The sequence below is a fragment of the Calcarisporiella thermophila genome (genome assembly GCF_041956535.1).
Source record: "Calcarisporiella thermophila strain CBS 279.70 unplaced genomic scaffold VTP21scaffold_13, whole genome shotgun sequence".
NCBI lineage: Eukaryota > Fungi > Calcarisporiellomycota > Calcarisporiellomycetes > Calcarisporiellales > Calcarisporiellaceae > Calcarisporiella > Calcarisporiella thermophila.
In genome coordinates, this window is record NW_027192203.1 from 159,600 (window position 1) to 173,017 (window position 13,418).

Consider the following 13,418-nt stretch of genomic DNA (forward strand, 5'->3'; position numbering starts at 1 on the left):
GATATACTTGCGATGGGAGGTAGGATCGGATGGAAAAGAAAGAAAAATTATGCGGCCAAAAAAGATAAGGGGAATGTGTCGCAGTTTTATGAGGGGAAATAGGCATTTCAGACTCCGGAATTCTCTTAAACGCGAATATTCGAAACATTAATTATTATTCCAAGCCCAAAATGACCGATGTGAATGAAGGTAAAGTTTGACAAGCTACCCTCTGACTCCATGTCTCCGCCCACATCCAATATCCCGCTGAACACCTTTGCATTGACCTGACCATCTCTGCCGACATCTCTTTCAGATCTCTTTGAATTACTCGACTTTGCCATTCAATTGGCCAAGAATGCAGGCGTTATTATCCGTGACGGAATTCAAAGGCGCTATACGGGCAACATCTCTGTTTGCTCGAAAGATGGCAACCCCTCCGATCTTGTAACGGAGACGGATCAAGCAGTGGAGAAATTTGTTAAGCAGGAGATAGCAAAGACGTACCCAAAACATAAGTAAAATTCCCTGTTAATTGCAATGTAACATCTCGGAAGAAGTAACTGGAAAGCTTTGTCGATGAATAGATTTGTAGGAGAAGAGAGCGTCGCTGCTGGCGAGAAATCCATCTTGACCGCCTCGCCGACCTGGATTGTGGATCCAATAGGTAAGATCATTGGCTGCTGGGGTAGTCTAGCTTGGCTCTCTGTTATTCATGCTGTTCCACTCTCTTTTTTTTTGAAATTGCTAGATGGAACCGCCAATTTTGTACACGGGTAATGGATGCTTCGAAAGGGTGGCCCACCCATCCCTCCAAGGCTGACTTGTGAACCTATTTGTAACCTTTCAGTTATCCGTTTGTGGCCATTTCCATTGGCCTGCTCATCAATAAGGAAGCGACCCTCGGAGTTATCTACAACCCCATCCTCGACGAGCTCTACACGGCTGTCAAGGGCCACGGCGCTTATCTCAACAACACCACTCGCCTGCCACTCTCCCACCCGCACCCGCCCCCGCCCCTCCCCTCCCTCGCCTCTTGTTTAGTGTCGACCGAGTATGGCTCCAACCGAGCCCCCGAAGTTTTAGCTAAAAAGATGGCCAGCATCAAGAATCTGATCTCAGCCCATGGCCCCGAGAATCCTAAAGGGGGATCGGTGCACTCGATTAGATCGCTCGGCAGCGCGGCTTTGAACATGTGTATGGTTGCACGAGGGGTCACCGATGTTTATTGGGAAATTGGGTGCTGGGAGTGGTAAGTGTCATGCATTTGAATAGATCAACGTACCGAGACCTAGGTCGCATAAAGTTCCCTCCAAGACTGATCTGCCTCCTGTTTATTTCTCCAAGGGACGTGGCGGCTGGCACGGTCATAGTCCGTGAGGCAGGGGGAGCCGTCGTCTCGGCCGGCCCCCTCTCCGACGGCCGCAAACCAACCGAAATATCGGACGCCGAGCTTCTTTTCGGACGGAAGTATCTTGCCATCCGAGCCGCGAGTCGAGAGGAGCAGGAAAATATCATCCACGAGATATTCGAGCGGGTTGAACACGACATCGCTGTCCCTAGAGAAATATAGACTTTGTGGGAACGAATCAATAAATGGGCCATGGCCTCTTCCTCCCCTATCATTTGACACCCGACCGTGAAAAATGGCAAACGCTCTATGGCATTTGTACAATTTCTAACCTTAAAAAACCGAAGCCTTTTTTCCTTTTCATTGATAAACTCTTGGAGTCGCTCACAGGGGCTAAGCCACCATGTCTTGGCCTTTCTAATAAAAGGAATTTATAAATCCCACCCTCTCCGCTCCACTCCACTCCACTCCATCCCCACTTGTACATTCTTATTGTTCATTCCCCTCACTGTTAAACTGCAAGTCAGGAGAGCAGAGAACCCGCCACCATGCCCATGATATCGGTCAAGTTTGTGTATAACAACAGCGCACGCCGGCTTATGGTGGACAGCGACAGCGCCAGCTGGGAAGAAGTGAAAGAGAAGGTGGGGAAGACGGCCCCTTTTGATGGCACCGCTTTGATACTCTGTGGGATTAACCCGGTCATCTCTTTTTATCCATAGCTTGCCATCATGTTTCCGGCCATTGCGGGCGAGAACCTTTCTCTACAGTACGTCGATGGAGAGGGCGACATTATCTCGCTTGATACCACGCTTGAGCTGCGTGAAGCCCTTTGCGGAGGGATCACCAAGTATCACATCTCCATGGACGGTTGGGAGGGCGGCGTGATAGTCGAAACCCCGGCCACGGAGCGAAGTAGTTTGATGGGCGTTGCAAAAGGAAAGGAGGTGGAGCGAGAGGAGTCGCTCTACCCCTTCGAGAGCATTGAGAATGCGGGCGAGGCCTCCATGCCCGCACTGAGAGAAATGCGGGAGATAGAGCCGTCGAGGGACGACGAAAAGCTAATTGAGTTTCACGAGGAGCCATCCGAAGGCCAGCACAAGAGCAGAGATCAACCGCACGAGGAACAGCGAGAAGAAGGGGCTCAGCCAGCGAACCTCCAAGAGCCGGGCCAGCAACCGCAAGAGGACCAGGCAGCACAGCAGCAGCAGCAGCAGCAGCAACACGAGCAGCGGCAAACCCTGGCCCAGCCGGACGAGTCGCCATTTATTCTGGTTCTACAGGCAATCAATGCATTGGCCACCCGTTTCGGAGACTTGCTCAATCGTCACCCAGAGATCACGGAGAGAATCAACGCGATCATCGAGCAGGTAAGTACGCCAACCCGGTAGATTGCTTCCCTGGCGCTAAGCTTGAAAATTTTGATTAGGTGGTTCAGCATGTCCAAGTTGATGTTGCAGCCATCGAGCGTTGGCTCATCTCTCTACAGGAGCGCATCCATGAGAATCTGCAGGGAGGTGCAGAGGGCTGCGAGAAATGCAGTGGTCGGCATCGCAGGAAGAGGTCGTTCCTTCGTCGCGGGGCCCGCCTATCAGCGTCGTCTTCATCTCAGGCCACGTTCGCGCCGCCGCCGCCACCACCACCACCACCAGCGCCACCTTGCGAATTCCCTCATCCGCCCGTTCCTCATCCCCCTCCTCATCCGCCTAGTCATTTCCCCTCGCCTCCCGCTCCCCCTCCCCCCCACCACCCGCCGGCCACCTTCCCATTCCCACCCTCTGCGCCCCACCATGTTCCTGGGGAATTCCCCTCGCCCCCTCAGATACCGCTTGTGGCCCAACCCGATGGCGGCCAGCCGCCCCAGGGCCGGGCTCCAAATCCAGCGGAGGGCCAGACCGTGTACCTCGGTGGCCCTCATGGGTGGATAGCCAGCAGCTACCAGCAGCAGGATCTTCATCATCGCCGGTCTCATCGCCATCATCATCGGCACCATGGCCATCCCGCCAATCCCCCCCATCAGGCGGCAGTGGAGCGCCGGCAGCCGCAAGATGTCGGGCAGCTGGTGCAGCAGCTCGAGAGCATGGGGTTCCGGGATGCCGATCTGGAGGCCCTGGCTCGCCGCTACGGGACGGCCGAGCAAGTTGTGGAGGTGTTGCTGCAGCGAGGTCAGACTCGGGAATAGGGTTTGACGCGCGGGGCAGACTCCAGAAGCCTAGACCAAGACGTCAGGACGCGCTTTATAATAGTGTAATAGTGTACCCATATGTTCTGTGTGCTCCGCTTCGCAAGAAGCCCCTAGTAAATAACACAAATAAACTTCTGCTGTGGAAAGTGCCGGCGCGAGCCCGGCGGCCGGCCCAGTTGGATTGCGGCAACGGGCCTCCGCCTGGCGACAAACTGGATTTTAATGGAAGCGCGGCATGGAGCAAATCGATTGCCGCTGGGCCCACGAAAAAGGTTGGGCTGGCCCAATGGCGCGCCGCGGTTTTTAATTCTCCGTTTAAAACACGCGCAGAATCAAAGGGCGCGAGGGCTTTTTTTTTTTGCAAGAAAGCACACGCAAGAATAAAAACATGGGCCGCGTTGCATCGAAAAGGCTTTAATATAAGCTTAAATGGGCTTTGCATAATTAATTATCTCTTAAGTTTGTGTATCCTTTGTGCTATCTCATCCGCGCTCTAATCGCTCGAAAGTGACGTCTCGTTTTTTTTTTTCGTTCACTCAGCTCTATTATTTTTTTAATTTTTTTTATTCTGTTCTTTATTACTATATTGTCTTAATCGGTCTTTTGTGTGCTTCTTTTTTGTGTTTTGTGTTTTATTTGTTTCCTTTCTGTAAAGCAAAAAAGAGATCAGATCCTACGGGTGAGCTTTCGGACCCTCCGTCCTTGCCCCTCTTCATTTCGATTAATGATTAATGATTTTCCATGATGTGATCTAGAACATGGCATCAGAGCGAAAAACAGGAAAAGTCAAGGCAAGTGATTGCTGTTTGGAGGGGCCCGCTGCTGAGCTCTCTTACTAAATTCCTCCCCCTCTCCTCCCCCCCCCCCCCTTTGCCCATTCCCGCGATTCTAGTTTTTCAATTCACAGAAAGGATATGGTAATTGGCCGGCTGTTCTGCTTGCTATGTGATCGGTGCTCCCTCTCCCATGGGATGAAAGAAAAAAAAAATACGGCTATTAATTGGCTCTTCTCTACCACCAGGTTTTATTATCCCAAACAACAAACCCTTTCCGAATGACACGACCGAAGGTAGGCTATTGTTGGCTCTTTGTGGTATTCCCCTCCGCCGCGCTCCCAAGATTCATGAGATTTCTGTGATTTAGTATTTGTCCATCACACTTCGATCTACAATGCCGGCGGGTTTAAGAGTTTGGCCGAGGTGCTTAGTTTTGACACCTATACCACCCCGCACACTTATACTCTTCTCTTCTCTTTGCTTTTTATCCCGCCCATTTTCCGCGCGGGCTCAACATAGGGGGAGGACGTGGAGTACGACGAGGTGAGAGGCCCAAAAGGGTTGCAAGCGTTCAATGTTACCGGCCCGGGGGGCGCTCCCGTCATTGGTAACCGAACATGTCCCTGGCTGGGCTGTATCTTTAGTGATCTAACTCTGGTTTCCGGACCCCCTCTACAGGCGATCCACAGGCCGGCCAGCGCGGTCAGTTTCAACACGGGTAAGCAAATGTGTGTGTTTTCGCTCCATTCCTATTTGTGCTTGATGGCGTCTTTCTTGCCTCCCTTGTAGCTACGGCGGATTCAATCCAGGTAATGAGGATTACTCCAGTACATACTTCCCGTTTCTTTTTTGTTTTGCTTTCTTTGCACTGACCCTCGTCATTGATCGTGTCCTCTGTTGCTGCAGGCTACATAATGCAGGGCGGATTCCCGTACACTCAGGGCGGCCAAGGCTACCAGTTTGGTGGCCAGCAGCAGCAGCAGCAGCAATACGGCTTCTACGGAGGACAGACCTACGGGCATGGCGGACAGTAATCTTTGGATGACAAAAATTGTAATTACGAGTGTGCTTGAGTGTGTATGGGAGGATAAAATAAAAAATATCACATAATTTAGGCTAAACTTATCATAAATAGCGTGCGAAGGGAGAATTATTATTTATTAGTTGTAGCTAGCTTTTCTTTTCTTTCTCTCGTATTTTTTCTTCTTTTTTTTTTTCCCCACACGGGAGGAATGGATTGGTTGTTCACACTCTATTGTTCGCCATGGTTCTGTCTTTTTTTTTTTAATCAATGGAGCCCGCTCCTCTAGGTACTCCTTTCTTCTTTGGATTGACTCTCGCCCTCTTTCCTGTGTAATATTAGGAGTTCAACCTTTTCCTTTTCCTTTCCTTGAAATGGCTCTGTCACTTGGCAGTCTGGGAAACGTGGGGTCAGGTGGCTTTGGATGTGACGGAGCTTGGGAGAAATGAAAATCTTAGAGTTGATTGGGGAGGGGCCTTGGATGTGAATTAGATATCATATTCTGCCAGCAAAAAAAAAAAAAACCAACCGCCTAATCCTCAAGACGGAGCGGGCGATCCTAGAAGAGAAGAGCCATGTCTATATCAAGAGGGGAGTCCAACCTCTCGCTCCCCATCTTTGCCGTCGGTGCCTTCACCAAGGCCCGCTGGCTGCATCTCTTTGCATTCGCATTGCTCTCATTCACGTCGGCTTCCTTGTGGATTACGTTTGCGCCTCTCCTCTTCGTCTTCTCCTCCTACTACCATGTTTCCCCCGCCGCCATCAACTTCCTCTCGACTATCTACATGGTCACCTATCCTATCTTTTTCTATCCCGCCCTCCGGCTTTTCAGCGACGCGCAAAATGACTGCCTGGGCGGAGGGTTAAGAAGGGGCGTATTGGTGGGCGGGCTATTGAATGCGGCAGGCGCGGCCATTAGGTATGCCGGAAACAGCCTATTCGAGTGGGTGTTCATCGGCCAGATGGTGTGTGGGATTGCCCAGGTCTTTATCCTGGCCGTCCCAACCCGGCTCTCGGCACGCGCTTTTCCGGCTTCGGAGAGGAACCTGGCAACATGCATCGGCATCGCAGCGAATAACTTGGGGGTCGCATTTGGCTACCTCTTCCCAACTCTGGTCATCCATCCGGAGACCGTTGCGGCCGATATCGAGCAATGTCTGTTCTACCAAGTAAGCGCGCTGACATGCCCCTCCCATATTCGCCCGCCCTAGCTTTCACGATTTGCTATTGCTCTAGTTCCTTATCTCCTTTACTATTTTGGTGGTCCTCGTGCTTGCCTTCTATCCGCCCCCAGAAGAAGACGAGTAAGTATAGCATGGCTTAATGAAGATTCCGTGGTCACTCCTAAACCCACTCTCGTACTTGTGTGTTGCTGTTAGCAGAGTAGAGGACGAGCGAGAACCGGCAAGCCCGAGCGCTTTGCTCATGAATCGTCCATTTGTGTCGCTAATGATATCCTATGGTACCTTAATTAAAACGATCTTCCCCGTTGTGCTCGACCTCATCTGAATCCTTGCCTTACATAGGTATCATTATTGGGGCACAATACGCAGTGACCACGCTTATATCTGAAATCTTTGCGATATTCGGAAGAGAAGTCGAGGTACCCCTCCCATACTTGCTTATTTTACTCTTCGGTCCCTCCCCCCTTTCCAATCATGGGTGATCGCCTTCTTCTGCTCACACTTTCTTTTTTTAAGAGAACTTTGGGAATTTTGGGCTTTAGCTTGGTGGTAATAGGCGTGGCTAGCTCCCTGGTAGTCAGCGTATATCTGGATCGCACCAACTCCCATAAACCTGTGTGCCGGTGGCTCTACGGATGCAGCATCGTCAGCCTGGTGGTCTTGAATGGGTCGCTCGAAATTCAAAGCATTAGTCTTGCCTATCTTTCTTGGTAAATGCATCCACCCCGTCTTTAAAACGGCCATTGGCCATGGATGCTAATGCACCTACACCCTCATGCCTATCTCCAGTATCCTCTTTGGGATTTTCACTTACTCTATCTCTCCCGCTATCTTTGAATTCGCCGGCCGATCCTACGCCCTGAGTGAAGTTGCCACGGGCGGGTTCCTCATGTCCTCGTCTCAGGTTTTTGCCATTGCTAGCATCTTCCTCATGGACAGTACGCCTACGTCGGAAGGCTTCGTGATGCGGGTACCCCTCTGGATTCTCACTGGCATGCTCGCCATCGGCCTAGGGTTCCAGTGGTCCTTTGGAGAGGAGGGCGGCAAGGCGTTAGACGATATCCTGCGGTGATCTTTATTGTATTATTACTTGCACACACTCCCTCCCCTATTCGGGCTCTCCATCTAGGTGTACTATTATTGTGGATTGAATTATGTGTGGTCATTATTCTTCATGGTTTCTCCCTATTTGCATGTGCATCTCTATTTCATATTCCAAACTGTGCTGCCTTCCCCTGGCAATAAAAGGATTCCAGCATGGTGTGGCAATCTGGCGCGGTGTGGCCCATCCTGCCCCCGACCCTGCAGGCGGAGAATCAAAAGCGGGGTTGCCAGATATTTTTGGGCCTGGCATGAAGCAGCTCAATCAGGGGGACCCCTACCTGAGTTTTTGAGCCGAACAGCGCACAATTTAAATGAATAACCCATTTTTGAATTCCAGATAAGCCACGTTTCTTTTGGTATTTTCTCTTCCTTCGGCCGCTGGTTGAAAATCTCCTAAGATTGCAATCGTCGTTTGGATTCGCACGGTGGATGCCGATTGAGGATTTTGCACTGGCTTTCCTAGATGTCTAATTGAGCCCTTGTCCTTACTGCTTGCTTTCACTCTCCTTTCGCTTACTACTCGCCCTCCTCTTCCTCCCCCCCCTATTTTGGCCCTTATTCTGACTGAAGTGCTTTGCGCTTATACTTATTTTTAGCTCCTTCCCTTTCCTCTCCCTTTTAAGCCAAACTAAAAAAAAAAAAATAAGAGAAAATCATCGCGATGATAGACGACAAATACATCGGATTGCTGCTGGCCATCTCGAGCTCGTTGCTGATCGGAGTGAGCTTCATCATCACAAAAAAGGGATTAATCGAATCCACTGGCGATGGCCGGAACGGTTGGTTTCCATACTGCCTTCATCTCCCTGCTTGGGCGCTAACCAGAGCATGGCCCATCCGGTGCTTGCTCCACTGTGTTCATGTTTCTAGGAACCGCGGGGGATTCGTTTGCCTACCTGCAGAATTCCCTGTGGTGGCTGGGAATGATTACAAGTAAACCCATGAGCTTGCTTTTATATACCCTCCCATGTCCTCATGACTGAACCTCTGCGTTCCCCTCGTGAATAGTGGCCCTGGGTGAAGTTGCCAACTTTGCGGCTTATTCGTTCGCGCCTCCGATCCTTGTGACCCCGCTGGGTGCATTGAGCGTGCTCATCGGGTATATTTCGCCGTCCTTGCTATCCTTGTTGAGGAAGTATACTAATGGCTTGGTTCCTCTGCTGATGGTTTCATTATAGGGCTATATTGGCTTCGTTCCTACTGAAGGAAGAGCTCGGCCATATAGGCAAGGTTGGATGCATGCTCTGCCTGATTGGATCGGCGATTATAGTGTTCCACGCTCCTGAGGATAAGGTATGCATGCTGGATAGGCTTGCGGTGAGGTCCAATCATTTCCGCTGACGCTTGCGTTCCTTCCCTGCAGGATATCCAAACGGTGGACGAGATTCTTCACTATGCCGTGCAGCCTGGTAAGTCTCCTTCCCCCAGCTCTCCCCACTTATCCACCCATCTCAACCGCCTCTTTGCGTATCCCCAGGCTTCCTCGTCTACCTCCTCTCCGTTTTTTGCTTCACCGTCTTCATGGTGTACCGCATTTCCCCCAAGTATGGAAAGAAGAATCCGCTCGTCTATCTCTCCATCTGCTCCCTCGTAGGCTCGATCTCAGTCATGTCCGTGAAAGGCTTTGGAATTGCCCTCAAACTGACGCTTGCGGGCAACAACCAGTTTTCCCACCCGTCGACGTACGTGTTTGCGCTGGTGACCGCCTGTGCCATCATCATCCAAATGAACTACTTCAACAAGGCCTTGGACTGCTTCTCGACAAGCGTGTAAGTACTCAGAGGCGGAACTTTTTTTTTTGGTGTTCCCGCTGGCTTCGACGGCTAACCTCGCTGTCCCCAAACAGGGTCAACCCGATTTACTACGTGTTCTTCACCACCGCCACCATCATAGCGTCGGTCATCCTCTTCCAGGGCATCAACCAAACCAACACGGTCAACGTCATCTCCCTCATTTGTGGCTTCCTCACGATCTTTGCCGGCGTCTATCTTCTCAACTCGACACGCACCACCAACAACGCGCGCGAGTCGGCCATGCTCGACAAGCTGCCTCGGCCCAGCCTCAGCATCGGTAGGCACTCGCTGGGCGGCCGTGGCTCCATCGAGCACTCGAGGAGGAGAAGCGGATCGATGGCGACCAGCGAGGCCGTGCTGCTCAAGGCCTATGAGGAGGAGCAGCTGGGGCTGACCGCGATCCAGGAGTCGGATCCCGAGGACGACGGGCGGATTGAATTGGAATCGTTGCAGGTGCATGGAGCACGCAACTAACTCGCACGACAAAACAGTCATCGCTGTGTTTCTCCCCCATGATGAAGGGGACTTTGGATGGGAAGTGTTTTGATTGGATAGGATAGGACACATTTGGACTTGGTTTTGTTTGATGCTTATTTCCTTGAGAGTGAAAAGAGCAGAAATGGCTGGCACTTTTCTCTGTTCTTTTTTTTTTCATTTCTTATTTTCTTTTTGCTCTTTTGATCGCTCTTTTTTTTTTCCGTCGTCGTTGCTTTTCCATATATATTGTTTCTTCCTTTGTACTTTCGTTCCATACGAATGTACAATACCCCCCTCCCAATCTTTTCCGTTTTTTGTTTTTCTCAACATTCCTCCTCCTCCCCTCCTCCCCCAGGGAGCATTTTCTACTCCCACATCCCCCTCTTTGTTTCGGTTCTTTTTATTATTTCTCTTTGTTCTTGTAAAAATATTTGGATAGCTTTCTCTTTTTTTTTATTATTATTATTAAAAATTGTGTACTGTGGAAAGATAGTGGAGAGGAGGGGGGGGGGAATAGGCAAAAAAATAAAACTCACAGTCGAGCATTTGATTTAGGCTAACCCCATCTCCTCCTTTGCCTCTTGCAAAGCCTTCTCCGAGCATTCTCCGCCTTCCCGTTCAAACTCGGCGGCCAACACCCGCCACAAGCCATCCCTCTCCTCCCCGGGAGCCACTCTCCTCTGATAGTCCCGGAAATTTCGCAGGAGGGCGCGCAACACCCATCTCCGCTGAAGTCCCCCGCTCACGGGCGCACGAAACACTAGCGTCTCCATGACCACCTCGAATGTGCGCTGGTCGGGCATGGCACGGGCCCGCATGTGCTCGTAGAGCGAAAGGGCGGCGGGAAAATCGCCCCCCTGGAGCAGCGTGCGCAGCACCACGTTGAGCTGCGATGTGGTGAGGTTCAGCGACTTGTCTTGCACAAAGAATCGAAACAGCTCTCTCGGTCGTGTGGTCACCCTCCCCCCTCCCTCCTCCCTCCCCCCGCTCCCCCCTCATCCTGGCTCGGGCCGGAATCCGCTGCGCCTCGCGACGCGGGCCGCGGGACGGCCGCTCGCGGCGCCATGACCCGTCCCAACGCGGAGAATACGGTGCCCACCGTGTACAGGTCCGGCGCCACCCCCACCTTCTCCATCACCTCCAGGATCTCGAGGGCCTTGCGCGGCCACCCCCCCGCCACATAGGCCCGCATCAGCGTATTGCACGCCACGGTGGTCGGGCCCAGCCCCTCCCTCAGCATCCGATCGAAGATCTGCACCGCCCCCTTGAGATCGCCGGCTCTCGTGTGTGCCCTGAGCAGCGCCCCGTACGTGTACTCGTTGGGCTTGAGGCCGCGCGAACGCATCTCCGCCACATACGTGTGCGCCTTGGGGAGGAGCCGGGGGTTGTCGGAGAGGGCGTGGATCAGGGTGCTGTAGATAACCTCGTTGGGGGGGATCCCCGACGCGAGCATCTCGTGAAACGCGCGCTCGGTCATCTCGGCGTCGCCGAGTTCTGCGAGCTGCTTCAAGAGGATTGAGTAGAACACAACGTCACGCCCCCCTTCCTCCTCTCTCCCCTCCGCCTGCGTCGGCCGGGGGGCGAGGGTCGATGCGGGCTCGGCGGCCGAGCTCTTCTTCGAAAGGAGCATGGAGAGCACCGTCAGGTCCGGGGGGATCTTCAGATCGACCGAATCCCTCCAGATCTTCTCCGCGATGTCCATCCGCCCTGCCTGCACGAAGCTCGCCAGGATCGCGCGGAAGCTCTGGCACATGTTCGACCACACCCGTCCCCTGCGCACGAACTCCATCAGCTCGTGGTGGTAGTAGTGTTCGGCCAGATCCGGCCGATGCGAGCGGTTGCATCCCACAATCATCGCAACATAAGTGCCAGCGTTGGGCCGCACGGGCATCTCCTTGAAAATACGCTCGGCGCGGGAAAGCTGGCCCAGCGCACAGAGGGCCTCCAGCACCAAGTTGTAGTGTCCAGCGCTAGCTGGCACCCTCTCACGGATCATCGAACCAAAGGCCTCCACCGCCTTCTCCGCCTCGCCCAAGTTCAACCAACACCGCATCAGTACATACCAGTCCGAGGACGTTGTATGATCCAGGGCAGTGAACATGTCGCGGGTGATGGTGAGGCGGTGGCGGGAACGGGAGGGCTCGGGGAGGTGCAGCTGGGTCCAGCGAGCCCGGGTGTAGATGGACCGTGGCAACTGCCGGAGTTTGCCGGGTCTGAGGGAAGAATAAGCTCGCCAAATTGCAGCGGGATCAATCACGGGGGAATAGAGCAGCGAGGTGAGATGGGCCATGTCTGGATCCTTGGAATCGACAGGCATTTCGGAATCGATGTCCTCTACTTCTTCTTCTTCCTCCTCCTCCTCCTCCTCCTCTTCCGCTCGTACTTCTGCCTCTGCATCCGCCTCACGCCTCTCCTCACTTTGCAAACGTTTTTCCTCGGCATGAGTATTATCAGAAGAGCCACTTGCTCTATTTCGGTGAGGATTATTCAGCGCTGCATCTTGCGAGAGCACCGAATAATGGGCCATTCTTCGAGGAGAGAACGCCAGTGGCTGCCATAATCGGGATGGATTGAAAGGAAGCGTGGAGAGTCGACGCGACTCAGGGGCGCGCCTGTCATTGTGACGAAACGAGCGCCAGAGATGTATGGCTATTCTTCGTCGGCAATCCAGGCATATTCTTGCTGTCGCCATAATGAGCTTAATGATTAAAGGAGGAAATAGCGGTACAAAGGGTAGTAAATTATACCCAGTCCATTGTTGACAGTCCCAATCTAGCCAAGCCGGGGGGATTCGACTCGATTGTATTTTGGAATTTACCTTCAATCCTCGCCTAACTTGCACACACTTTTTTTCCCCCACTTGGTGATGAAGCAGGAGCTGGAACAGGCTAGACCAATATTTATGTACAAAATGCATATCTTTGTTGAAGTGGCGTGAAGGGGGGGGGGGGGAGGGAAGTCAAGTAGATACAAGGGTCAAGCAAACAAGCAGAGGACAATAATGGAAACATGAGAGCACATACACTGTAAATTAGGGAAAATGCCAAGGGTGAAAGAATGAAATAAACACAGATTACACTAAAAGGAAAAAAGACAAAAAGTTACTCCTCAATCGCGCATGAGAAGTGAGGGGAAGGAGATATCATTCCAGGTTTCTACTCATCTCCATGAGCTTCTCCTCTATCCCCTCATACTCCACGGCCGCCAACCGGCCCTCCACGATACGAGCTACGGCGCTCATGCGCTCTTCAAATCCGCTCTTCCATTTCACGGTGATTCGCTCCGCCACCGCCTCCACGTCCCGCTGCATCTTGTCGACGTATTCGGTGATCCGCCTCAGCTTGTTCACGCTCACCAGCTTCTCCTCGCCCACACTCCCGCGGTTCAGGAAGGTTGGATTGCCGGCATCCAAGAAGAGAAGATCCTTCACCACCACGGGCAAGAACGGTATCCCCCTTTGCGCCACCTGACGGTACTGGCACATGTTCGACCGCAGCTCCAGCAGCCTCTCGAGGCGCTGCAGCGCCTTGCGGGACTTCGGGGCACGT

General features: G+C 52.5%; 4 protein-coding genes across 4 annotated transcripts; 3 read left to right on the forward strand and 1 right to left on the reverse strand.

The window, feature by feature from the left end:
- Positions 1-170: 170 nt before the first annotated feature.
- VTP21DRAFT_1971 (uncharacterized protein) lies at positions 171-5,325 on the forward strand (the record flags this gene model as incomplete). The annotated part of the gene is made up of 19 exons (XM_069392115.1): positions 171-189; positions 296-497; positions 567-646; positions 731-755; positions 830-1,231; positions 1,327-1,534; positions 1,858-1,974; positions 2,053-2,700; positions 2,760-3,481; positions 3,532-3,787; positions 4,171-4,194; positions 4,271-4,306; positions 4,408-4,432; positions 4,537-4,584; positions 4,659-4,714; positions 4,811-4,898; positions 4,970-5,009; positions 5,081-5,100; positions 5,198-5,325. The coding sequence occupies 19 exons, from the start codon at positions 171-173 to the stop codon at positions 5,323-5,325; spliced, it is 3,144 nt and encodes a 1,047-aa protein (XP_069250549.1).
- Positions 5,326-5,887: 562 nt separating this feature from the next.
- On the forward strand, positions 5,888-7,568 carry VTP21DRAFT_1972 (uncharacterized protein; the record flags this gene model as incomplete). The annotated part of the gene is made up of 6 exons (XM_069392116.1): positions 5,888-6,481; positions 6,549-6,616; positions 6,692-6,774; positions 6,839-6,915; positions 7,013-7,206; positions 7,286-7,568. The coding sequence occupies 6 exons, from the start codon at positions 5,888-5,890 to the stop codon at positions 7,566-7,568; spliced, it is 1,299 nt and encodes a 432-aa protein (XP_069250550.1).
- A 693-nt stretch (positions 7,569-8,261) lies between these two features.
- VTP21DRAFT_1973 (uncharacterized protein) lies at positions 8,262-9,867 on the forward strand (the record flags this gene model as incomplete). The annotated part of the gene is made up of 7 exons (XM_069392117.1): positions 8,262-8,379; positions 8,471-8,533; positions 8,609-8,699; positions 8,779-8,893; positions 8,964-9,009; positions 9,078-9,369; positions 9,447-9,867. 7 exons carry the CDS (start codon positions 8,262-8,264, stop codon positions 9,865-9,867), a joined length of 1,146 nt encoding a protein of 381 aa, XP_069250551.1.
- A 554-nt stretch (positions 9,868-10,421) lies between these two features.
- On the reverse strand, positions 10,422-12,397 carry VTP21DRAFT_1974 (uncharacterized protein; the record flags this gene model as incomplete). The annotated part of the gene is made up of 2 exons (XM_069392118.1): positions 10,422-10,757; positions 11,636-12,397. 2 exons carry the CDS (start codon positions 12,395-12,397, stop codon positions 10,422-10,424), a joined length of 1,098 nt encoding a protein of 365 aa, XP_069250552.1.
- Between the last annotated feature and the right edge of the window lie 1,021 nt (positions 12,398-13,418).